General features: G+C 47.3%; 1 protein-coding gene across 1 annotated transcript; it reads right to left on the reverse strand.

The window, feature by feature from the left end:
- Positions 1-22,492: 22,492 nt before the first annotated feature.
- On the reverse strand, positions 22,493-24,487 carry LOC133886436 (heat shock 70 kDa protein BIP5-like). Its single transcript, XM_062326143.1, has one exon. It carries the CDS (start codon positions 24,485-24,487, stop codon positions 22,493-22,495), a length of 1,995 nt encoding a protein of 664 aa, XP_062182127.1.
- Between the last annotated feature and the right edge of the window lie 3,122 nt (positions 24,488-27,609).

Genomic DNA, 27,609 nt, shown 5'->3' on the forward strand with positions numbered 1-27,609 from the left:
TACTCCTCGAAGCTCAGCTCAGCAAAAGGATGAGGCTCCTCGACGACATCCTCAAGGGCATGGTCCCATGCCGAGACATATGGAGCCAAGCGATCTGCCTAGAGGTTACCACCCGACTGGCCCTTTTGTGTATACCTGCAAGTCAACCACATTTGATAGACAGTAAATGAGATGAATGCTATGGAAAATTTATTTGATTTTAGTTACCTGTGGACGTGACCCGGAACCGTGTAAACGTTGACAAGAGGGAAAGCCTGGAAGCGTTTGAACTATCTCATCATGCAGTAGGGTAAGTACTCATTGACGTAGATGTCAAAGATGAGCGGCTTCTTCGTAAGCCAGTACTCCTCATCACGGCTACACATTGGAGACAGACCGACAGGCGCACAGGCTTGGATGAACAAGTGGTTGTAGGGGGTCCAGACCACGTCGTCTGGATGCAGACAGTCGAACTGGGACCTAAAAATCTTGTACGCGCTATGGGTCTACTCATGCGCTCAGTGCGGCTATGGAGAAAAATAATAAGAAACTAGAGCTAAAACATGTGGCAAGTGAAGCATAGCTATATTTCATGCGTACCCAGCATCGACACCACAGCGAGCCCATGGTGGGCTTGTCCTCCTCGGGTTTGCCATACTATTCCTCAAGGTATGGGGACTAGTCCACAATGGGCTAGCCAATTGCGAACCGCTCGTAAGACCACAGCTACAGCAGTAGTGGGCACCCAGCAAATGTGGCTAGTGGCTCCTTCTTCGTGCAGGCGTCGCACAAGGGCCAATACATCGCAACAAGGACAGCGGAGGCCCAGGTCAACTGTGGGATATCATTGGGTTCTGCATCTGTGATCCACCTCATGTACGGAATAAGGGTCCTTGACACCAGGTGGCCTTAGTCGCTGGTGAACATAACCTAGCCGAACAACCAAAGCAGGTAGGCCTCCAAGTGCCTCGAGACCAAGTACAGGCTGGCCTCCGGGTGGATGTATGTAGGCTACAAGTAATGCAAATGATGATGAGTAAAGTTTCTTTGAAATCGTAAAGTAAATGGGAAGGTAAATTACAAGGTACCTGGAACTGGGAAGGTAAATTACAAGGTACCTGGAACTGGAGGATCCACTTCTTCGTGGGCTCTTATGGATCGGACAGGAACTCAGGCACTTAGGCGGGTGCGTCGTCCGTCCGCTGAACAGGGGTGAACCACTGATGCATGACGTTCATCAGTGGTTCACCCCTGATGGTCTGATGGGTGAGCGTGATGGCATTCAATGATGGAACAGGGTGCGCAGGACGACTGGAGTAGAGCAGACATTCCTATCCGACGTCAGATGGGTTAGGAGTAGTTGGCTTCGTCAGGGGTAGGATTGTCACATGGTTTGGCATGGTCTATTTTTTTGTGCATCTTTGCCCCTAGTATATAAATGGGTGAAGACTTTGCTTGTAAAACAGAGGACATTCTGTAACAAGTTTACCTAATTCATAAGACAATAAACATGATGTATGGCTATTGTCCCATGGAAGGCCCGAACCTAGATAAATCCTTGTTTTCTACAATCTAGATTGATATACACATATAGGAAATGTAGATCAATGCGCCCGTCATCCGGTATATTACAACATGTAGGTACTGTTGGAACCTAAATCCCCAAACAAGGAAGGCCTTCGCTTGGAGGGGCAGCCGAAGGTTTTTGGGTGTGATACGTGTTTAGAGGGTGTAATAATCTTAATTCCTCTGTCACCTCAGTTACAGTATGACCCTATTTATAACCCGTACTCAACCACTCCACGCCAGGATTTATAGTCTCACCCCCTCAACTGCCACATTCTCAGCATATTCGGGGGCATTATGTACTATCAAGTACATGTGCATAATTACAACTATACCCTAAGCGACTATGCAGGCTTCGACGTCCACCAGGCGCCTTCGACTAGTCCCATCACTGCACCGCGGGTTACCCTTCGGTCTCCACCCCAAGGTTCACCAGGATCTTCGCCTATCCTGACCCTCGGCGTCGAGGGTCAACCTTCGGCCTTCGACCGAAGGCATGCCAGAGCCAGAGCCTACACTGGCAGGTGAAGTCGCGGATCGACCTTCAGCCTCCGATCGAAGGCTCGCCAGAGCCTTCGCCTGCACTTCCTGAAACACAACTGCAACATTCATCAGTGCTCAACTATCGGTGGACTTTGACTTGCCATCCGAAGGGGTACAGGAGATCACTCCCCAACAGTAGCCCCCTACAGGTAAGGTTCATCTTCAAGGGGCTGAGCCTGTAAATTGGATGATATAGCTCAACGCTGTCCCCTTTGGCCCGTCCAAGGCCCGCGGGGGCCAGGTTAACTTTTTAGCAGAGTGCCCTCTCATGTTGTTCATTTTGACTATTGTTTTTTTATTTGTGTTGGTATGACCATCCTGCCCCTGCACAACCATCGGATCAAGGACGTTAAATGTCTTCGCTGCAAGCTGAAACATCTTTTACTGCTACGGTTCAACTTCTGACGCGTCTCGTTTTAACAACCGTTACTCCCTATTTTCATCGCTATAAATATGCTCCATGCGGTGGTTTAATTTTTATCATGGGAACTCGCTGAAGCCGTAGCTCTCGTACGAAGTCTCTCGCGGTCTCTTAGCTTCCGAAGTCTCTCGTAATCTCTTAGCTTCCGAAGCTCAGTGCGATGGCTCCGAAGGTCAAGGCAAATCGCCCGAAGACTTACTGGATTGGACAGTCTAAGGTGGATGACGAGGTACTTGTTGGGCTTGTAAGGGAGGGCTTGATCAGTGATGCCTCAAAGGTTAGGTTCCCGGGGAGCCATGAGACGCCAGAGCCCGCAGATGACGAAGCTATTGTCTTCGTCGACTACTTCCGTGCAGGTCTCCGCTTTCCATGCGATGAGATGGTCATGAAGGTTTTGAAATTGTTTGAAGTCTACTTGCATCAGCTTACGCCAAACACTATTGTACAGCTTGGCCTGTTCGCTTGGGCGGCCCATTCCGAAGGAGTGAAGGCGTCAGCCAGGGCCTTCGTCGCCGCCCACTGGCTCCACCATCAGCTGAAGCCAGTCTTCGCACGGAGCATGCAGAGCGAAGCCCATTATGGATGCTCAAACTTTACTTACCGCATGGCTTGACCACGCCAGCCGTGGTATACAAAAATAAGTGGGCGAAGGACTGGACACAATGGTGGTTCTACCACAAAGTGGACCGAAAAGATTTTCTTGTTTCCAAATGTGAAGAAGTGAAGGGAAACCGCGCCCCGGATGTGCAGTTGAAGGCCTCTCAACGGCCGGCACTTGAGGCCTTCGCCAGGTGTGCGAAGTATCTTTCAACTCACGATCTTGTAGAAGAGTTTGTGGCAGTCGGAGTATGGCCCCTTAGTTGGGACTGGAGCATCCCGGAGTTTGGAGACAAAGGGCCGGAGGGGCTCTGCTGTCCCCACCCTGCTCTGCAAGGTTTCACAGGTATTGTCTTTTTTCACGTTCCTAAGTGCATCTTGGCTATCATTTGCTTACACTTTGTGCTCTGTGGCAGACCTAACGGTAGCTGAAGTCGACGCCAAGGCCATGATGCTGCTCAAGAAGTTCACCCAGGGCGAAGCCCAACTATGCGCTGAGCAAGGTCTCGGCCGATGGCTCAACCGGATTTTTGAGTTTCAGGGTCTTGCCTACAAGGACAGACTGAAAATGAGCGTGCCCTTACTGGGTCAAAGTGGAGAGGGCTCCCTGGCCGCTGACATCGATGATGAACCTTCCACTGGTAGCCAGAGGAAGCGAAGAAATGCGAACCCCTCACCACAGGGGGGCAAAAAGAAGAAAGCACTCGCCCTAAGGAAGAGACCTCGCGAAGTGGCCTTCGACGACATCACGAGGAATTGACTCCAGAGGGTTCACTGGGCCTCCGAGCTGTACCCCTCCGACAGGAGCCGCCGGAGGGCACACAGGACCCTCGCTCCTATTCATCGAAGTCATCCTTTTGCACGCACGTGGACCTTCCCAAACTAATCCTTAGCGACGATGAGGAGAAGCCTTCGGATTTGCATACAATCGCTGAGCCAGCGGTAGGGGAAGCTGAGGTCAAAGGGGCTGAGAATATTGAAGCGGTAGCCGACTCGTCGTCCTCCTCTTCGTCCTCGAGTTCCTCCTCTGACAAGTCGTCCGGTGGCCACAAAGCCAGAAAGATAGAAGAGGAGTCTTCGCCACCCATGTCCCACCATGGTGGGAAGGGGCTTATTAGTCACGGCGGCTTAATCGATGCGAAGGCTATTGAAGCCGAAGCATTCAAGATTTCATCATTTGAGCCAAGCTCGGGGGAGGTTAGTGATGCGAAGAAGATTTTTTGCACCTTCGTCCTACCCGAGCTTGAGATTTCCCTCACGCGAAAACCTGCTGCCAAACTCATCGATGATTCGGACGTGGCCATTGCAAAGGTATTTGTATATATTTTATTATGTTTATTTATTTATTACCATGTTGCATTATTTCCTTTGTTACTCATTCTCATACTCTCGCGCTGCCTCAGGCCATGCTTATCTCGCGCGCTCAGCGCAAGTAAGTGGAGAATTTTGAAACCCGCGCAAGGAATGCAGAGGCGCAGAGGGACATGTTTCAGGCCAGGGAGGAAAAAGCCGAAGCCCAAAAATGCGAATTTGCACACCAAGCAAGGGAGGCTGATCTGCGCTTGCAGCAGCTTGAAAAGGAAGTGAGCTCCCTTCGCTTAGGCAAATAGAGCGCTGAGGAAGATGTCACATGCCTTTGGCAAAATCTAATGGCATCTGAAGCTCAAGTTTCGGAGCTACAAGCACTCTGCACCGCTGAAAAAGCTAAAATGCAGCGGCTGCGCGAAGAGCTGGACGAGGCAAAGGCGCTATCCGAAGATGTCCTCTCTGTGCTTGGAGAGCTAGAGCCGAAGGCCATTGCAGCCTGCGAAGCCATTAGCAATACCTTTGACGGGATCGGTGCTTCGGCCATGCCTCCAACGCTTGATATTGTCGGGCTGGGTGGACTTATAGGATTGATCGGCGAAACCAGCAGAAGCCTTCTACCTGCGGCCCAGTTGTACTGTGACTTCTGCGCCATGGTCTGAGCCCGGAGTTTAGTGCAGTCAATTGAAATGACCAGCTGTGACCATCATATCACACTTCAAAAACACATTTTTCGATACCCGATGGACATGTCGACTTCGGCCATGTCGAGGGCGTCGAAGGCCACTGCGCGGTCATTCACCACTAATTATTGGTGTAAACATGGCCGCGAACTCGCCCTCCGGGCAGCGGAAATCAGTCGCCAGCGAGTTCGTGTTTTGTATATATTTTTTTGTCGTCTGCGCATTCATTGAACCTTTTTGCTGCAGGCAAAGGCAAAGGAGGACCCTTCGGCTAAGGCGACGACCACGGCGGCTGAAGAACCTGGGAAGGTGTGATGAAAAAGCGCGAAGCGTCATGTTGGGTTTTGAACATTTTGTTACCGACTGAGGCATTCTGTAATATATATATAATTTTTGTTTGTTGTTCAATGTTTTGGCTATCTTCGCTCCCTACACAGGTCCTCCTCTCGGACATTGCGCAGGTAGTCAAAGACGCTGTTCCCATCACTATGACGTGGGACAATTTTTTCATGTCTTGGTCTTGCTGGGACTCCTTCCACCGCCGCCATCCAGCTATCGATTTTGAGAGGTATTGGAGGGCGAAGTGTAGGGCTTATGATGCGATGAATGCCAGATCAAAAGCGTTTTGGATGTCTTTTAGCCCTTTGGTTTTAGATACCCCTAGGGCTAAGCGTGAGTTTTGTCGAATTGCGTGCGGTGACGTTGAGCCTTCGTATATTCTCATCGACCCGAAGCATGAGCCAGAAGATGACACCGGTGGGCTCTTACCCCGCTAGTTTCAATTTTGTTACCGCCGGGGGCCTTCTATGCAAATAGTTCGACATACCGAAGGTGGGATCACTCCGCATGTATCTTCGTCCACCACTTCATCTTCTTACATTGGATCCCCATTGGACCCAACGTTGCCTTTTCATTTTAGTCAAGGCATAGCCTTTCAATTTGGCTTTAGCCGATGGTATAAGGATTTTGTTGATCCAGATGTTGATGATTTTGTGGAATAAAGGATGTTGAGACGATTACTATGTTTTGTTATTATACTTGTGCTTATCGAGTTGGGTCTTCGTCAGCACTGTGCGAAGTGTGATCTTGACAATGCCATCCCGCCAGACTTTAAAGCCTTAGGGATGTTCGGCAACAACACAAGCGAAGGATCGTTCGGAAACACCATCCCCCCCCCCCCCCCCGACTTTGGAGCCATAGGGACCTTCGGCAGCAATGCAAGCGAAGCATCATTCGGAAAACTCCGCCCCCCTAACTTTGAAGCCATAGGGACCTTCGGCAGCAACGCAAGCGAAGCATCATTCTGGAAACGACGCCCCCCTGACTTTGAAGCGGTAGGGACCTTCAGCTGTGGGGACTTTGCTCTTAACGACCCGGTAGTGCATAACTTGATTTCGTGTTGTAATTGCTATTTTTCTTCCGAAGGTTTGTTTCTCCTTTAGCGCGGGAGCAGGCACTCTCAGCCCCCGACTTAGTCGAGGTGCGCAGCCTTCTTTTAGGTCTAGCAGCACTTCCACTTTTTTTTTTCGAAGGTTAGTTTATCATTTGGTGCGGGGGGCAGGCACTCTTAGCTCCCGACTTAGCCAAGAGGTGCGCTGCCTGCTTTTAGGTCGAGCAGCACTTTGGCTTTTTTTTTCTTTTGAAGGTTAGTTTATCCTTCAGTGTGAGGGCAGGCGCTCTTATCCCCTGACTTAGCCTAGAGGTGCGCCGCCTGCTTTTAGGTCGAGCAGCACTTCGGTTTTTTTTCCTTTGAAGGTTTGTTTCTCCTTCGGTGCAGGGGCAGGCACTCTTAGCCCCTAACTTAGCCGAGAGGTGCGCCGCCTGCTTTTAGGTCGAGCAGCACTTCGGCTTTTTTTTAAAGGATTATAGACATTCATAACTTGATCGTAATTAATTTGCCATAAAGGCGAGGATGCCGCAGAAAGAATTTTTTACAATGTGGACAACTTCGAAGCAACCCATGATCGAAATTTCTCTGTGGGTATATGCCCATCCGAGATCGAAGGGTAAGGTGTCTTTCTTTGACACTAAGAACCTTGAGTTTTATAGCGGGTTCTTGGTGTGCTTCTCGTCGATTGGTGTGCTTCCTTGTTTCGAAGGCCTGCAACACTTCAACGATGAGTTATGCATACTCAACAATAGTACATGCTTTCTTAGGGGTATTTCCATATATATTAATGTTTACAAGGGTCGCTGCCTCGTTAAAAACCTCATGCCCTAACGAAGGGTTCCCTGTGAGGAAAAGAGTACAGCATCTGTACACTGTTTTGATTACATGAAAGGAAAACAAAATTACATAAGTGTTGCATTGGTTCGTGTGCTTCGCCCATTGATGCGAAGACTTCCTCGGTTACTACACATAGAACTTGTGAAGGTTGTCCACATTCCAAGTTTGCGGGAGCTCATCACCTTCTACAGTAGCCAAGTGAAACGAACCGGGCCTTAACAACCTCTTCACCAAAAAGGGGCCATCCCACTTGCTTTGCAGTTTTCCCATGGCTGAAGCATTGTTGAGTCTACATAGTACCAAATCCCCAGGGGGCGAAGTCCTTTGGGGACACTTTCTTGTCTCTTCACCTTCTAGTCTCTTGTTGGTATTTGGTCAAGTTTTCGGCAGCCTGTATTCTCATTTCCGCAAGCGCATCTTTTGATGTCAATTCTTCGCTTTGCGCCTATTCATTTGCGACTCGAAATGATCTATTTTTACACTCCCATGGAGTCATTGCCTCTTTGCCGAAGAGCAGACGAAATTGTGTGAAACCAGTCGATCTTGTTACCGTTGTTCTTACAGACCATAAGATTTTTGGCAGCTCTTCCACCCAATTTCCTTTCGGCAGGCCTTGCAGACGTCTTACAACACCAGCAAAAACGATGTTTGTTGCCCTTTCCACAGCTCCATTTGACTGTGGGTGATACATAGACGCGAAGTGGACTTTGATTCCCAGGTCTTCACAGAATTGCTTGAATCCTTCACTATCAAATTGCGTGACGTTATCAACGGTCACTTCGCGTGGGACTCTGAAGTGGCAGATGATGTTCTACCATAAGAATTTTTGGATATTTCTTGACATTATATTCACCAACAGCATTGCCTCCACCCACTTGGAGAAGTACTCTACTGCGAGGACAGCGTAACGCAAGTTTCCTGGGGTGGCTGGTAACTGGCCGACAATGTCAATTCCCCACTGCGTTAACAGCCAGATTGGTGGTATGAGCTGTGTCTTTGTTGAAGGCCTGTTTGATCCCTTCGCCAAGTACTGGCACTGCGTACAACTTCGGACTATATACTCCGCATCGTTGACTGCCTTTTGCGAGCCAAGATAAGACCGGCTCGGGATCATGGGACCCGGCCAAAAAAAATCCTTGCCTGAATGCTTTTCCAATGAGGGCTTGAGTGCCTACGTGCGAGCCACACTGTCCTTCATATATTTCTCTCAGCAAGTTTTCTTGGTCTGCCCTTCTGGTACCTTCGGTTGCTCTTCACACCCTCCAAGATCCATTGAAGGTCCAGCCACTACATGGATATTTTGCCGGCCTGGAGTGATTCCCACTTCAATCCTATGGGACACCTGTTGATCTCCGAGCACCGTAATGATACCTCTAGGACCGAGCATCTTCATACACAGATATGCATGGTGCGGTATTGCTCCGAATGTCTTCAGGACTCCTCCCCTGAATATTGCATTATAGGGATAGTTGATATCGACCACATCGAAGGTAATGTCCTCCGTCCGGAAGTTTGACCCTTCGCCAAATGACACTTTGATTGCTATCTTCCCCAAAGAATTGATTGTGTTTCCCCTGAAGCCTAGTAGTGGGGACCCAGCCTGGTGAAGGTCACTTCGCTGCAAACCCAAATTTTGTCGAAAGCATCGGCAAAGATGATATCTTCCGAGCTTCCGCCATCTATCAGAATTCTGTGCACTTCATTTCCTGAAATGTTTGCCGTAACCGTGAAGGCGTCCATGTGTGGGTAATCTAGAACCCTAAAGTCCTCCTATGAGAAGGTAATGGGCACATTGGACCATCTTGAGTGAACATAAGTTGGACCTACACCAACGTGGTTAACCCTTTGCACATATTCTTTTCGCTGCCTCTTCGATTCTGTTTCCTGATTGGATCCTCCGGAGATTGCCAACACAATGTTGTATCCACGGTTTACTGTGCTCACCGATCTGTTGGTTTTTGGGGGGGCTTTGATCACTGGTCTTGGTGGAGGGGGAGGTAGCTCTCCATGGAAAGCCAACTGGCCAGACGTCTAGTCTGGCTGGGCCAAAGTTACAGGAATATATTGTTATGCCGGTGAAACCATTGGTCGCCACTGGTTAGCGAATGTTGTGCCTAGGTTGTGGTTCTGATTGTTCTCTCACGCTTCGCCATGCTTGAATGGTGTGGCATGATGCATGATTCTTGCATGCTCGAAGGATTGCTTTGCTAAGCTTTCTTTCATGGCCATGACCTGTGGACACTTCTTAGTCCTATGACCAGCACTTCACCATGTAACTCATAGTAGAATGTGGCCGGGTCCTGCAGAGCCCATCCACCTCGGCCTCTGACACACCGACCTCCTAGAGTAGCCCCACCTTGCACTTTGCTTACCGCTTGGGCGACTTCGACTGGTCCGGAGTCTATCTGGTTGACTTCTTTTTGCTTCATTGTGTTCTCGAATGCTTCGGCTTTTTTGACATGCTTCAATTTGTCTCTGGAGTGTCTAGTGCTTGCTTCCCTAGCTAACGTATTTGTCTTTAGCACTTTTGAAGTTGCCATCTCATTCTTTCTCCGAAGGTGATCTAGCTCAGACCTCGTGTACTCTTCCATCTTATTGAGGAGCTCTTGTACGCTCTTTGGCCTCTTTCGTGTAAGCTTTCCTGCCAGAAGCCCTCCTCTGTTGCCCTATATGGCGGCATCAATGATGGTGTCTTCGCTCAAGCCCTTCGCTTGGCAGCGAATGTGTATGAAACAACACATATAACTTTGCAATGTCTCCTTTGGCTATTGCTTTAGTGCGAAGAGGTCGCTAGCGCTAACCTTGTTCGCTCGATTTCCTTGGAAATTGCTATAGAGGGCATTGCGCAGTTGCTCCCATGAATAAATGGATCCTGGAGGCAACGCGGAGGACCACGACCTTGCTATCCCTTTGATGGACAATACAAAGGTCTTTGCCAGTGTCGCGTCGTCTCCTCCAGCGGATTCGACTGCCACCTCGAAACTCATTACAAACTCTCTCAGATCTGATTCGCCGTCAAACATTACCACTCTAGGCATCTTGAAGCCCGAAGGCCATGGCTGGTTCTGCAAGCCAATGGAGGGCGGTGACTCTGGATCACCCGTGCATGACCGTCGCTGAAGGTCCTGCGCCGGTCATATTATGACTTCTAAAGGAGTCATGTGGCGAGCCATTTCATTTTTGTGATGTAGCATATCAATCTCTTCTTGCATTTTCTCCAGTATTTTTCTGGCTTCTTCTGCTCGCCGGTGATATTCCACAGCCAAGCTATCCAGCATGCGCTTTTTTTGCGCAATCTGCCTCTCCAATTCTTTGGCTTCTAGCCTGGCTATTCTTTCCTCTTTTGTCTCATCTTCGTCTTCATATTCTCCAAAGTTACCTAGGTCATCCCACTCTTCTTCAACGTGCGCCTTTCTTCGCTCTTCTGCCAAAGCCTCGAAGCGGGCGCGAGCATTAGCTTCTACGCCCTGCACTGCTCCTGCTGCGTCTTCCCAGATGGTCGCTTCATGGCTGTCTCCGTTATCACCCGAGGGTGCCACATCGACACCATCATGTTGTTGGCGGTCGCCGAAGGCTCCTCCGGTCAAAGAGTTGCTTGGGCCCGGCACCGCCGAAGAGGGCATTTTGACCGAAGCCCCGGTTGGAGCCAGACACTCTTACAATGTCTCCGATGCACCTAGTGGCTTCGTCTTCTTTTTAGGTGGCATAGCTTTGGTCTGTTCGATCCCCACAGACGGCACTAACTGTTGGAACCTAAATCCCCAAACAAGGAAGGCCTTCGCTTGGAGGGGAAGCCGAAGGCTTCAGAGTGTGACACGTGTTTAGAGGGTGTAATAATATTAATTCCTCTGTCATCTCAGTTAAAGTATGACCCTATTTATAGCACATACTCAACGACTCCACGCTAGGATTTATAGTCTCACCCCCTCAACTGCCACATTCCCGACATATTCGGGGACATTATGGTACTATCAAGTATAGCTGCATAATTACAACTATACCTTGAGCGACTATGCGGGCTTCGATGTCCACCAGACACCTTCGGCCAGTCCCGTCACTGCACCGCGGGTCACCCTTCGGTCTCCACCCGAAGGTTCGCTAGGATCTTCACCTATCCTGACCCTCGGCGTCGCGGGTCAACCTTCGGCCTCCGGCCGAAGGCACACCAGAGCCTTCGCCTACACTGACAGGTGAAGTCGCGGATCGACCTTTGGTCTCTGACCGAAGGCCCGCCAGAGCCTTCACCTACACTAGCAGGTGAAGTCCAGGATCGACCTTCGGATGAACTTTCTTGAAACACAACTACAACATTCATTAGTGCTCAGCTACTGGCGAACTTTGACTTGCCATCTGAAGGGGTACAGGAGATCATCCCCCAATAGGTACACGATCAAATACAAATGTAAGGTCCAAATGCAATGTACATAACTAAGGCGGATGCCTTATAAATATAAGATCGAGATGCGCTAAATACATTCACACTTGACCGTCGTCATGACCCCACCTACACAATAGGTACATTTTTCGGATAGTACTTGTATGTATGACCTGTTTTATCGCACTTGCTACATCGCTTCACCCTTGGACCCGCCTCGAATTCATCCATATTGTTTCAAATCCGCCGAGTTTGTCGACGTCCCGGTGTGTTCTTCATCCTCTCAAAGTCTGGCACATAGATTCGTGAGGGACCTAGATTACTTGTAAACATATCAATAATGTCGTAGCCATACAGCTCATGGTTCCATATGTTCAGTATCTGATCCTTCATAAAGTACTTAGAAACATATTGTCAGGGTAGCATATTGTGCTCCCCACATGCAGCTATGACGTGTGTACATGGCCTGTGTAGCAATTGTGGCTTATGGTGTGTACAGATGCATGTTCCAACCTAAGCACGCTCTCTTGCACATGGCACTCATGTCTGCCACCCCTATGACCCTAATCACAGCACAAGCCACTGAACATGTGCTCCGTAGTTCTCTTCTGATCGGTGCGGTGCATATGTGCCTTCTTTGTGGCCTTCTCCATGTACTCACATAGCATCGATCCATACAACATACGGTTATCTTCCATTGCCTTCAAAGCAGCTGCGTATCAATCAATAAAATATCTGCAAGTCACATGCATAATACCTTCAATAATTCCAACAAGTGGGAGGGATCTCATACCCCGCATGACCCAGTTGTAGATGTCAGCAAGATTAGTTGTCATTATCCTATACCTTGCCCCTCCAATATCGTACATCAATGCACATTTCTCTCTTGACTCATTTTCTATCCACTGCGAAAAGTTCCTAACAGCTGACCCTGACCTCTTTACTATCTGGGGAGTATTTGTTGAGAGTGGTCCAAGAGCAATCGAGTCATCTCCTGTGGCTCCTAGCTCAGCTGTCTGCTTCGTGGTTAGTTCGTCTAGTCTTTCTCATATGGCATTGAACTTTCTCTGCTAGTTTTGGCTGCACGATTTTTTGAAAAGATTCATCAAGTCCTTGTTTTTGAATTGTCTGTAAAAGTTTGCACCCATATACCTCATGCACCACCTACTCTTCAAGTCGGGCCACTTTGCTGTAACACACCATCGAACACTGCCATATTTCATATCCAGCAAAGCCTGCAACAACCCTGCATGTCTATCATGAATCAAACAAACATCAACCCACTTCCCCTTGAATGCGTGCACCCGCCAAGGAAAATCATGCACCAAACACGTCACGTCGTACTCCCTTTTACTCGACTTCACTACCTTGAACTGCCTTCAAAGATACAACGACCAGAATTTCACTACATCAATAACAGCCTCCTTACTTGGGACATAGCACCCTGGGACACCTCATTCTCATGATATTCCCATGGTGTCCAATGAGCCTCACTGACCACTAGCTTTTAAAATTCCTGATTCCTCCACTCTGCAGGAACAGGAGCATTTCCCTCCTCGTTGGATGAACCCTCATCGACAATGGCTTCCTCTAGCTCTTGATCCTCCATCTCCATCTCTTCAATTATGCTAGGGATGTGCTCCCCCTCATCGGCTACACCCCTCTGTTGCATCTCACGCACATCCCCAACATCTTGCTCATCCACCATATTTGCCGGGTCTGCTTCATCCACCATTGCCTAACTTGTTCCTGCTACTACTTCTGCACAGTTTATCTCAGTTGGATCCTTTTGGTACGCCTCAGCTAGCAGCACAAGAGGGAGACCACGTTCACATGATATATCTATATACTACATCCAAGTAGATGTCACGTTAATCGAGATGAGCTCCACAAAGTACCCCTGAGTAGCATGGCTTAGCACAGCTCTTAGCTTAATCTCATGTTGCTGTGGATCCAGTTGAAAATGGCTCATCAACCACTTGCACACGTCCACTATGGTCCTCTCATTGGTTCTACTAAGTCCCTTGGTGACATGCTAAAATCCAAAGAGATCTACACCGCTAGCACCATAACTAATTTGACTTTCACCATAATATATCTAAAAATATAATTTATCGAACATCCCTGGAACATCCAAAAATATATCCAATGTTAATACCGAAAAACTATATTTCTGATTATCAAAACTCTAACAAAATTACCGACATCGATGATCACCTAACAACAGGTTTATTTAATATTGCTCCTAAGAAAACTAACCAAATTAAACTAATTAACCATCCGTTTATTTAATAAAGTTTCTAATTAGCTATAATTATTACTTACATCATTATTCTGTAAAATCTAGATATTCGAAACTACCATACTCTAAATACTACTATACATCTGATGACTATCCTACCATGTCAAAATTGATCTTTACAATACACAACATATCCTACATTTCTAAACCCTAGGTCGCATAATATAACTACAGTTATGCTGCTAAATCCTAGATCTAGTGGTACTTTAATTACTATAAAAACATAAGTCTAAAAAAATTACTAGAAAGCGAGATCCAAAATCCGCAGATCAAAAATAGTAGAGCTTCGCCGTGCTGCCTCCCTTTCCTCTCCTCTTCTCTCCCTCCTCTCCTCTCCTTTCCTCTCATCTCCTCTTCCTTTCTTTTTTTTCCAGATTATAATGAGCATTTTTGCTGATTTTCTGCCATTATATAGTGGTGGAGGAGGGGGGGCAGGGACTGCCCCTAACAACCCCCTGAGAGGGCGGTAAAGGCGGCAGGCGTGGGGGTGGGCCCCACCCGCTCTCTGATAGGGTGGTAAGGAGTGGCGGTGCCATCGTGGCATCCTTACCGCCCTTGGTAGGCGTCTATTTATATAAATCTTGCCATTATGAGTCTATTTATTTAAAATTTAAAATAACAAATATAAAAATAAAAAAACTCCTCTTCGCACACTCGGTGAACAATATTTTGGCCAGCCAACGGCGGTGGGCAAGGTATCCGTAGTTCCATTTCGTGTTTTTGTTTCCAGAAGAAGAAGAGCGTTAGAGTAGTACCACTTGGATTTATTACATAGAAAACACAACAATCTCCTCCACACCAGCAAATCGGAAAAATGGTTGCATCCACTCACACAATAATCAAACTAGAAATAAAAAACAATGGTGTGTCTTCCTAATCAATCAATCAATCCACACACATGCAGAAATAAGGTGCCGAAACTCAATAGTAGTGCACGGGCTTGGTTGAGCCCCCAGCTGCAGAGGATGGCACCGGCGATGTCGTAGAAGGCACGATGCGCCTCCGCTCATCGTGCTCAACTAAACAATTTTATTGCTCAACTAAACAATTTTTGTGAGGTCTTTATTAGCCCATTGTTTAGTCACATTTAATGAGCGTGATATTTTCTCCAAGGTTAATGAGAATGACATAATCGAGACTTTCATAGCTATGAGAAAGTGTAAGTAGAGTTTAGAGTAAGTATTGTAATCTTTTATTTATATAAGACTTTATTTTATATTTGGACTATTTATATTGTAGTTTTCACAAAATTCAAACTTATTTGTTGATTTTACGATGTTAAGAACTTTATATTGTAGTTATACTTGTATATTATATTCAAAAGTTTAGAGTGTTCAACGGGCACACCCGGTGAAATCCTGGCTCCCCCACTTCTCAACGTTATTGGGATAAGATGGTATTTCATCCAAAAGTTTGGAGCACAGGCATTCTACGACTGTATATATCTCTTCTCTCAATTGGAACCAAAGATGATGCAAGAGTTGCTCTCAAATTTCCACAAATTTCCAGTTCCCGGCAGCCCTCACTAATACAAAACACCACATATGAGACGATCCATCAGTGTGGCTTAACAATAACCGGTACTGTTAACATATCATTATACTTTCTAATCTTTTCTGCAGCACATGCCTCCCACATGTTTGGCTATATTGCGTTTATGTTGTTGCTTTGTTATCTCTGGATGTTCTTGTATATGGACCTTTCACATTAATCTAGTGGAAATATATATAAAGTTCAAGTCATTCTATTGGAGTTAATATTGATAATTAAATATTAGTTTTCAAGATATATTATATTTGACAAAGAGTGAATGTTGTACTGATTTCTACTACAAATGTATGCATTTGACTTTGACCAAACTTGATTATCGCTCATGATTATGCACTACAACACTAAACGTGAATGTTGTATTGATTCCTCACTATAGACGATCTCTATGAAAAGTTGAATGTAGAAGTAGACCTAAACAGGGGCGATATGTTTCCTACTCCATTTAGCTTGTGCTAGAGCCTAGAGGCAGATACTCCTATAGATTAACTAGCTAGTTGTGCAGCATACAACCGCGCACCATGAGGCCCATCAAGAAGTCGTGTCCTTTTCTTTATATCTACCTAGCTAGCTAGCACGTGTCCATAAGCAAGACAACGACTTACTAACCATCAATGCATATATTGTGACCATAATTTGATTACATATCTCATTAATTTTAACTCTAAATCAAGTGCTTCTTGTGTCAAATATTTTTATGAGGAATGGCACGTACAAAATCCAACCGTCGTGCACGGCCCCGTCCCGTCCCTCCTCCGATACAAGGCCCATCCTCAGATCCAACTCCAGCTATGATACAGGATGAGCCTGCAAATATGGAGCTAGACCAGACAGGAGGTGGTAGCCTGAGTGCGTACCTAAACATGGATCAGTTTGAGTTGGAGACAGTTACTGAGGCTGCGCAGGGCCGGGCCAAAGATGATGCTCCGAAGGGTCAGGTCAATCCAGATGTTGATTAAAGAAGCACTTCAGCAAGTAAACAGGCAGCAGCAAGGCGAAGAAAATGTTATGAGCCCTGGTGGTCATTGGAGGAGCTGTGCCTCCGTGGGGTTTGCAGAAGAAGAATTGGCTCATTACCCCATGGACAACATCACAGAAAGCAAAGTGTGCAAGCTTATCATGCCCACCTTGAATATTACCACCGGTGGCTATGGGGCAGGTCGACCAATGCGTGGAAGGAGCTCTCTTCAATGATCTTTCGATACCGCGGGAATATGCTAAGGTCCACATGGACTCCGTGCGAAGGCCGCACAGTAAGATTGACATGGATTACCCCAGAGAGACGGGTTCTAAGAGGCTTGGATCAAATGTGGGTGGCTTCGTTCTGTGGCCCAAGTGCCACATAGTGTTTGAAGATGAGACTGACGAGTCTTCTGATGCGGAGTTAGACCCACCACACAGAATTTCTCCGACTCCTCCATGGTCACCGCCACCGCCACCGCCACCATCACAAAGAAGAGAACCAACTCCTCCCCAGTCGCCGCCACCGCCACCGTCACCCAGAATAGAGGCAACTCCTCCCAATCCAAAGTTGCCATCAAGGGAGCCAACACCTCCCCCTCAGAAGTCAGCACAAGTGCCACCAAGAGAGGCAACTCCTCCCCGTCTGAAGTTGACAACAGCTGCATAGTCTAAGAATTTGAGTTCATCTCAGAAGTTGACTTTATCCCAGAAGCAAAGGGCACCTAAGAAGGTGGCAGCACTTGAGAAGTTGCCTTATGAACAAACACTAGAGGAAACTAGAGCGATAGTGGACGCCAGTGTCAAGAAATTCTTTCAAAAGTCAGAGCCTGAGAAGAAAAAACCAATTTGTGTAGAAACACAGAAGATTTTTCTTAAAGATGGCCAAACCTATACAGCGTAAGAGTAAATCAGACTACGCGCGCATCAAAAGCAAGAAATACTTGAAAGAGTCTTCTATCGAACAGATACGACAAGAACAGAATTTAGAAAGATTTCTTGAAGATGCTAAAATGACAAAAGAGCAATTTCTAGACGAGTCCCTAGCACCAAAAGCAGCCGAGAGATGGCAATTTAAGTTGGACGAACTCTTGGTCGAGCCAAACGTATGGGACAAATTGACCTTTGAACTTCGAAAATTCCATGCGTGGTAAATGAAGGAGTCACGGGATGGTAGAGAAATGTTCGAGGTCAGATACAAGGATCGAGATTTCCTCCATGGGGATGGCTCTATTTATATATTATTTGAGGAAATGTATCGACTGTACCAGCAAGATGCCCTCGATGTGTTTATCTTGAGTTGTTGGACTCCCTAAGTGTCATCTACGTATAATTCACAGTATACATTCATGTATCATTTGATTGAATGTCTTAACTTATTCCTTATGTAGAATGGAGGTACAAAGATGCAGGACGGAGGGCATCGACCATATGGGATTCATCAACCCACATCATGTAAACCCGACAATGATCCAATCTGATCCAAAAGGAACCGAGGACTATGCATTGAAGTGTATTCTAGACCTACAATTGAAGAAATACATACTTTTGGCCTACCACTTCGAGTATGTGTTTCTCTCCATGAATGTTCTACTCTTTTTGAGAAATACATAGTTAGAAATTAGGACCAACCAACTTATGGTGACCTATGTGCAGTTATCACTGGATCCTCCTTGTCATCCAGCCAAACATCAGCAAGATCATTGTTTTGGACTCACAAAATAATCCAAAATAAACCTACCAACCCGTCATTGACTTGCTACAAAGGTAAAAACCGACAATTTCGTTATTGCTCTTGTAATATTTGATTAGATTGAATCTAAATCTACTTACGATAATAATCACACACATGCAGAGTGTACCTACGCTACATCAAGAAGAGTGTCAGACACCGGTCATTCGCGAAAGAATGGATTATTTGACATGACTTTCCTTATAGGAAACAGAGCCCAGGCAGTAATTTATGTGGTTTTTATATAATGGAATTCATGCACTGATTCAACGAAGACACGTCGTACCACGTGGTCGATGCTGAGGTATGCGACATACATCTTGATGACTAATTTTCAGGTCCGACACGTGTTCATAAGGATTGATTTCTTCAATTGTTGAAGTTGCAGCTCCTCGCGTTGTCCAGAGATCGACTCATGACCATTGAAATCATCGCACTTCAGGAACAATTTGTCGGGTTCATCAATGACCAAGTCATCAGTCCCACCGGCGAGATCTATGAATTTGGCTTCTCTCTCGTTACCTTCATCCAATAAGAAAAAGCAGAGTTCACAACCTTCGATTAGCAAGAAATCTTAAACTCTTTTTTATTTTTCAAATGAAACCTCACATGTATGCGGTGTATATATACTATGATGAGACTTGATATCTTAGAAATGATATTTATATGTGCTTGTGTATATATGCTACGATAAAACTCGACATCTCGTAAATTAAATTTATGTGTGCATGTCCCTAAATATACCGTATACTATTACCGGCAACCGCCAAAATTTGAAAATGCCACGAAATTGATGGCAACCGCCACATTTTGAAAATGGCTGGAAATACCTATCAGTGCCGGTTGGTAAAACAAACTGGCACTGATAGTCACGGACAATCAGTGCCGAGTAATCAGTGTCGGGTCCGAAACTGACACTGATGAGGTTTTGGAACCGACACTGTTCACCTGTTTTGTAGTAGTGAACGTTGTTCTTAACGGTGTCTTTTCTAGCCTAGTGCTACGGCGATGTAATAATTGATAGGTATGTGTATGTTCCAAGGCTAGGATAACCTTTTTTATTCCATTATAAAAAGATAGACATGCCCATGAATGAATTGGCAAATTAATACTGAATTCCCATGGATAAAAGAGGTATAAATTGATATTAGCTATGCATTTGTACGCACAGGAAGGAACATAAATACCTACTTGGCATCTAGGGACTGGTTGAAGTGCCTGCGCCTCCCCCAGTCACCGATGACGAGGACGGTCAGTGACCCATCCGCCCTGGGTGGGTGCTCCAGCCGCGGAAGCTTGTTGACCACCAATGGTGGCACGACAACAGTGATGAGTAGGAGCGCAGTTGGAGCCATGACGAAGCCCGAGAGCCTCCTTTTCATGGCCGGCTGGCGGCTAGCTCCCTCAGCCTCCAACTGCTCGTGGCGCAAAGAGGGATGGGATGGAGGGAGGGAGGACTGAGCTAGGAGAGGGAGCTGGAGGCTACGGCTCTGGATGAGTGTGCGTTGTGTGTATTTATATGCGAAGCCACGGGGCGAGGAAATAAATTTGCAGTGATCTACAAAATCTTGGCTTTGAACTTATGTAATGGCCATTGGACCATCAACTTACGAATACGGATATATATATATATATATATATATATATATATATATATATATATATATATATATATATGTATACATGTATATATATGGATATGGATACATACATATACACATATATACATATACATGCATATATACAAATACGTATATAGATACATCTATATATGTATACATGTATATATATGGATACATATACGAGTACATATATACATATAACTATATGTATGCATATACTTATGTGTCAAATTTTGGTTGGGGCTAGTGCTCTTTGTTTGGCATTATGGTTAAATAGAAGTAATATTGTGTTTGATAAAACGAAAGTTAACTCTTATATGTAAGTAACCTTCAGGGGACATGCTAGCTCTGCTTCTTGCCCTTGCTGCAATGGGAAGAGGACAGGGGCATGCCATGCATTGAAGACCACGGTCATGGAAATTTCACCAGTATGTATGAAGGTTTATCAATAAGCTCTCCAACATAAACTTTTGTTCACTACTACAAAACACCACATATGTGCCGGTCCATTACTGCCAGTTTAAAAGTAACCGGTACTGTTGACGTATCAGTACCGGTTCTTAAACTCCCGCGCGTGAACAGCCACTGAGGAGTTGAGAACCGGCACTGATAGACACTACCAGTGTCGGTTCCATATACTAACCGACACTGATGTTCCTCGTTCGCTCCATTCACCATTTCAACCCGCTCCTCCTCCTGACGCTCCTCATCTCCACCGCTGCCGCTCCTCCCCGACGACAGCCTCCTCCCCGACTGCCACTGCCTCCTCCTCGGCCACCCAGCCGACCCCCGACGCCTCACCCCGCTGACCCCCGACGCACCGCCCCTCCTCCCGACGCACCGCCGCTCCTCCCCCAACGCACCTACTCCTCCCCGACGTGCCGACTCCTCCCCGTTCAGACTTGGCACCAATTTCACGTGGCGGTAAGGAACCCTAGCTCCGCCCCTATATTATCTGTGCTACTGATTTTGGACACACTGAAAACTTTGGTCCAGCGCGTAAGGGATGAATAGCAGCCCGATCCCTGCATGCAAAGAGCAGCAAGTGATATCAGTGGACGTAATGATGTTTGATACATGAAGAATTATGTATAACGAATGCAATATATACTATCTTGATATGATGCTAGCAGCTAATCGTTTGTGACAAAATAGGATTTAGAAACAAGAAGAGTGAATATCAGATGCTCATGTCCATTGCAAATATAATTTGCAAGCAGTTTAAATTTATACACATACGGTAAGCAGTAAGTTTTGCTATATGTTCAAGCTAGGCACATATGTGGTGTTCGGAGTAAGTTTGCAAAGAGCAGTAAGTTTTGCCAAATATAAGTCTTTTTAACCAAAGGTAAGACTTATATTTTGTCATTTCTAATGTGCAAGTTTGCATGAGTTCTTGCACTTTTACTGTACATATTATGCAAATACTCTAGTGTCACATCAGCTTTTTATTTACGTGGGCACCCAATTAATATCTAAGAAACCAACTATATTGGAGTATTGAGAGAGCCCAAACAGTCATAATTCAAGTCCCATTAATCACACCTTACTTGGGTTTATTGTTGACTTCCCAGAATTTGATCCCAAGATCTCCGGGTTGGTGACAACACTATCAAACTAGCAGCATACACCAATCCTTATCTTGGGCATTGTCTTGGCATATATCGGGTACAACTAGGATTGTGTTTGTTTTAATTGAATTAATTACTTGAAGTATTGTCATTTAAATATATGTTAGCATGAGGCACATCAAAGGACGAATATGTGCTAGCTCTTATTTTTATTGATAACCGATGGTCCAATTTAACTGAGGGCAATTCGGATGTTTCTCTACAAACATTAACAATAACATAGTTAAAATACGGTGAGTAATTATACAAGAGACACAATTAAGAAATGTTGTATAACATCCCATCTAAATCACAAGAGGTGAGGGTTCTTTATTATACTTCACTTTACGACTTTAAGATGTGATTATGGGATTTCATTAGACAGACCAGTGCTGGCCATTGCAATGATATTCTACCTTGCCACTGGAATAGCTATTTTTGAAACTTCAAGCTAGTTGTTCAGCTTTCCAACACAGTTTTCAAGTCACACAATTCTCCCCATCCGACTGTGCAAAGTTGAACGTTTGATTTGACTATGTGTTTGATCTGCTACATGGATCGAAGCAATTGGAATCTGACCCCCGGATCCTTGTTTAAGGACAAACTCATAAAAGGTATACCATGCACATAAAGGGATCCTTATTTTCACTTCGGTTCCGTCGTTCCGAATATTTTCAGTTTGGTTGCCCACTGTTTTGAAACAGTGGGCTTGCTTCTTTTTTTTCCAATTTCACGAGTTATTCCAAACAGCGTCTTCCGGTTGCAAAAATTCACTTGATGTATGTTTTGGATGCCAGAGTATATCTCTGTAAAGTGAGATTGATGTGCTCTCCTATTTGGACTTGCTTATAACTTTTGTTATGAAAAATGGAGCATCTTTCCAACTAATAGACGCAAGTAATAACTATTAAAAAATAAGATCACATTTGATTTAAATTATAACTCAAAATTAATACTAGGAAATACGGAGTAGTTACAGTATAGATGTACGTAGAACTAGTATGATAAAAATTTAAAGCCGCCTAAAGCTCATCACGATCATCCTCGTCGTTGCTGCCTTCCCGTGCATCGCCGGACCTCTGGTACACCGCCGAGATTACAGGGTTGCACACGTCCTCCAGCTCCCTGAGTTTCTCATCGTAGTCCTCCTTCTCGGCGTCGGGGTTGCCGTCGAGCCACTCGTTCGCCTCCATGACCGCCTCCTCCAACTTGTCCTTCTCCTCGGCCTCCATCTTGTCGGCCATCTTGCCGCCGTCCACCGCGCTTTTGACGTTGTAGACGTACGTCTCCAGCTTATTGCGCGCGTCGACCCGCTCCCTCACCTTGCGGTCCTCCTCCGCGAACTCCTCCGCCTCCCGCACCATCCGGTCGATCTCCTCCTGGCTGAGCCGGCGGTCGTCGCTGGTGATGGTGATCTTCTCCGACTTGCCGGTGCCCTTGTCCGCCGCCTTCACGTGGAGGATGCCGTTCGCGTCCACCTCGAAGGTCACCTCGATCTGCGGCGTGCCCCTGGGCGCCGGCGGGATCCCAGAGAGGTCGAACTTACCGAGTAGCCGGTTGTCCTTGGTCATGCTCCTCTCGCCCTCGAAGACCTTGATGGTCACCGTGGTCTGCCTGTCCTGGTACGTGGTGAACACCTGCGTCTTCTTGGTGGGCACCACCGTGTTCCTCGTGACCAGTTTGGTCATCACCCCGCCGACCGTCTCCATGCCCAACGTGAGCGGTGCGACGTCGAGGAGGATCATCCCTCTAGTGTTGTTGTCGACGTGCCCGCTGAGGATGCTTGCCTGGACGGCGGCGCCGTACGCGACGGCCTCGTCGGGGTTGACACCCTTGTTGGGCTCCTTGCCGTTGAAGTAGTCCTTGAGGAGCTGCTGCACCTTGGGGATCCTGGTGCTGCCGCCGACAAGCACGATCTCGTCGATGTCGGCCTTGCCCAGCCCGGCGTCCGCCATGGCCTTCTTCACCGGCACCATCGTCTTCCGGAACAGGTCGTTGTTGAGCTCCTCGAACCGCGCCCTGGTGAGCGGCTCGGAGAAGTCGATGCCATCGAACAGCGCCTCGATCTCGACGCGCACCTGGTGCTGGTTGCTTAGCGCGCGCTTGGCACGCTCGCACTCGCGGCGCAGCTTCCCTAGCGCGCGGGCATCGCCGGTGATGTCCATTCCGTGCTTGCGCTTGATCAGCTTGATGAAGTAATCCATGACGCGCTGGTCGAAGTCCTCGCCGCCGAGGTGGGTGTCGCCGTTGGTGGCCAGCACCTCGAAGACGCCGTTGTCGATGGCCAGGACACTGACGTCGAACGTGCCGCCGCCGAGGTCGAAGACGAGGACGTTCTTCTCGGCGCCCTTCTTGTCGATGCCGTAGGCGATGGCAGCCGCGGTGGGCTCGTTGACGATGCGGAGCACCTTGAGCCCGGCGATGACTCCGGCGTCCTTGGTGGCCTGGCGCTGCGCGTCGTTGAAATAGGCCGGGACGGTGACGACGGCGTGCGTGACCTTCTCGCCGAGGTAGGCCTCGGCGGTCTCTTTCATCTTGGTAAGCACCATGGCGCTGACCTCCTCGGGGCTGAACTCCCGCACGTCGCCGTCCCTCACCTGGACACGCACGTGCGGCTTCCCGTTGCGATCCACAACGGCGTAGGGCAGCAGCTTCATGTCCCTCTGCACCACGGCGTCGTCGAACTGGCGCCCGATGAGTCGTTTGGCGTCGTAGATGGTGCGCGCCGGGTTGGCCGCCGCCTGGTTCTTGGCGGCCTCGCCGATGAGCCGCTCGCCCCCGTCGGTGAAGGCGACCCAGGAGGGCGTGATCCGGTTTCCCTGGTCGTTGGCGATGATCTCGACGTGGCCGTTCCGGTAGACGCCGACGCACGAGTAGGTGGTGCCCAGGTCGATCCCGATCACGGTGCCTGTGTTCTTGTCGGCGCCACCATCAGCCGGTGCAGCGTAACTCGGGGCCACGAGGAGCAGCCCGGCGACCAACAGCAAGGTCCACGCGCGAGCCAGCGCCAGCGCCATTGCTTCTTCTTCGCGTCGTTGCCTCGAAATCTCTTGCCGGTGCAGCTGATGTCCCTAGTTGTTGTTGTTGCTAAGACACGATACGACGACGACGACGAGGTGGGCAGGGGGCAAGCCGGTATTTATGATCTCCAGGTGAGGCGATGTATGACGTGGACGAACCGGAGGCGGTCACCGACTCCCATCGAGGCGTCTCGTCAAAAAGCAGCCGGCCGGATCTGGACCGTGTGTATTTCTGATCAAACGGTCAGGAGAGGGCACTGACGTGTCTATGCGTCGTCGGCTGGAATCTTGAGACACTAGGATCTATCAGATGTGTAATGTGATTCGGACAATGCAGAAAAAAGAATCCGTTCCGTCCTCTTCTCTTTCGTGAACGTGAAACACAGTTGGTCCTCGAGTTGAATTGTCATGGCCAGACCGAGTTCGAAGCAAACTAGGCAGCGACATGACACGTTGAGTCTCTTGCGACCTAGGTGCCATGCAGGTTGGTTCTATGATTTCAGTGGAGACTTCGTTTGAATTGAAACATAAGAAATAATTCTTATATAAATTGTAAATAGAATATTTGGTGCATGTATTAAAAAAAGTGTTTTTGATAAACTTAAAGTATATAAGAAAGATAGCGTTCACCTCAAAAAATTTGCAGAGATCATCTTAAACAATTTTTTTTAATATTTCTAGATGAGAAGCCATTAATGATAGTATCAACATCAATCTCATCTAGTAATTTCTTCTTAATGTATAAAGTTGCCAAACCAATTAATCTTTCTTGAGATATTTAATTCTTAACGCAAACAAAATTGTTTAAGATGCTCATTTAAGATTTTTTGAAACACGTTTAGAACCCAATCCCAGTTACCAATGACTAAAGCCATAGCCGCGGCCGATTGACCCTAACCCTAGGCTTCGAGCCTCCGAGCGTGAGGAGGTCAGGCGGCTAGGCCAGACGATGATACGAGCTGAGGTCATGAGGACTCGAGGAGATGAGATGACAATTATCGGTGCAATAGGTAAGGCGTGCCTCATGTGGCGGGTCCCTGCCGTCAAGTGTCTGCCAGCAGCAGATATTGTCAAGACCATGATCATCCCCTTGGTCGCAGAGCAGGTCCTCAGCTAACGAGTCAGGTCTCATCTAATGTTACCTACTCGAGTGTTCCTTCCTTCCTCAGGCACTTGCTTTCGGCGAGACATGGTCGTGGGGCGATGTGAAGATGCAGTGACCCATCCCGTAGCATTTAATGCCGCGGGATGGTCTGACGGGTGAGCGTGATGGCATTCGGTGATGGAACATGGTGCGCAGAATGACTAGAGCAGAGCAGACATGCCTATCCGACGTCATGATGGGTTAGGGGTAGTTGGCTCCGTCAGGGTTAGGTTTGTCACAGGGTTTGGCATGGTCTGTTTGTTTGTGCATCTTTTCCCCCGGTATATAAATGGGTGAAGACTTTGCTTGTAAAAGAGAGGACATTCTGTAACAAGTTTATCTGATTCATAAGACAATAAACATGATGTATGCGCAGGATGACCAGAGCAGAGCATACATGCATATCTGATGTCATGACGGGTTACGGGTAGTTAGCTCCATCAGGGGTAGGTTTGTCACATGGTTTGGCATGGTCTGTTTGTTTGTGCATCTTTGCCCCTCGAATATAAAGAGGTGAAGACTTTGCTTATAGAAGAGAGGACATTCTGTAACAAGTTTACCTAATTCATCAGACAATACACATGATGTATAGCTATTATCCCATGTGAGGCCTGAACTTAGATAAATCCTTGTTTTCTATAGTCTAGTTCGATATACACATATAGGAAATGTAGATCAATGCGCCCATCATCCGGAATCCAAAGTATTATTGTCACGGATTATCTCCTGACAGTTGGCGCACCAAGTAGGGGAGGCTGATGGATACCAACCATGAGGCCACAAGTCCAAACTCGGCTCAAGCGTTGGTCGCCACTGAAGGGCTTGTAGGTCTAAGGGCTATCCTAGGCACCACAAACCTAGCTAGCGAGCGGCACAAAAAGCCAGGATCCCCTCTGGAAGTAACGACCAGCTGAGCCTGCCCACCGCACGAGCATGGAAAAATTTATATGAAAAGAAGTCCTCGAGTACAAAGAGACCACTCAGATAGTGCCCGGGGGGCTAGTTCTAATGATTTTATTCACTGTCCCTAGGATCCGAAGATGAACCTCAACGAGTCGAACCAGACAGTCCAAAGAAGGGAGCTAGCTGTATATAGAAATGAGTCTGTGCGGTCGCTGAGCTCCGTCGTGGTCCGCTAAACATCGTCAAAACTTGCAGAGACTGCCGGAGCAAGGTTGAGCTCAGGGAAGTGATCACTGACGCAGGCAAGGGCAAAGCAGGCGCTGGGACTCCGACCTCAAGGAGGTTAGGGGTACTTGGCTCCGTCAGAGTTAGGTTTGTCACAGGGTTTGGCATGGTCAGTTTGTTTGTGCATCTTTTCCCCCGGTATATAAATGGGTGAAGACTTTGCTTGTAAAAGAGAGGACATTCTGTAACAAGTTTACTTAATTCATAAGACAATAAACTTGATGTATGGCTATTGTCCTACGGAAGGCCCGAACCTAGATAAATCCTTGTTTTCTATAGTCTAGTTTGATATACACATATAGGAAATGTAGATCAATGCGCCCGTCATCCGGTATACCCAATATTTTTATTGTCAGGGATTATCCTCTAACAGTTGGCGCGCCAGGTAGGGGCGGCTGATGGATACCGACCATGAGGCCACAAGTCCAAACTCGGCTCAAGCGCTGGTCGCCACCGAAGGGCTTGTAGGTCTAAGGGTTATCCTAGGCACCACAAACCTAGCTAGCGAGCGGCACAAAAAGCCAGGATCCCCTCTGGAAGTAACGACCAGCTGAGCCTACCCACCGCACGAGCATGGAAAAATTTATATGAAAAGAAGTCCTCGAGTACAAATAGACCGCTCATATAGTGCCCGGGGGCTAGTTCTAATGATTTTATTCACTGTCCCTAGGATCCGAAGATGACCCTCAACGAGTCGAATCGGACGGTCCAAAGAAGGGAGCTAGCTGTATATAGAAATGAGTCTGTGCGGTCGCTGAGCTCCGTCGTGGTCCGCTAAACGTCATCA

This window comes from Phragmites australis, chromosome 12 (genome assembly GCF_958298935.1).
Source record: "Phragmites australis chromosome 12, lpPhrAust1.1, whole genome shotgun sequence".
NCBI lineage: Eukaryota > Viridiplantae > Streptophyta > Magnoliopsida > Poales > Poaceae > Phragmites > Phragmites australis.

Excerpts from the sequence above, each read along its gene's own strand:
- LOC133886436 (XM_062326143.1), bottom strand. The coding sequence starts at position 24,487 with ATGGCGCTGGCGCTGGCTCGCGCGTGGACCTTGCTGTTGGTCGCCGGG.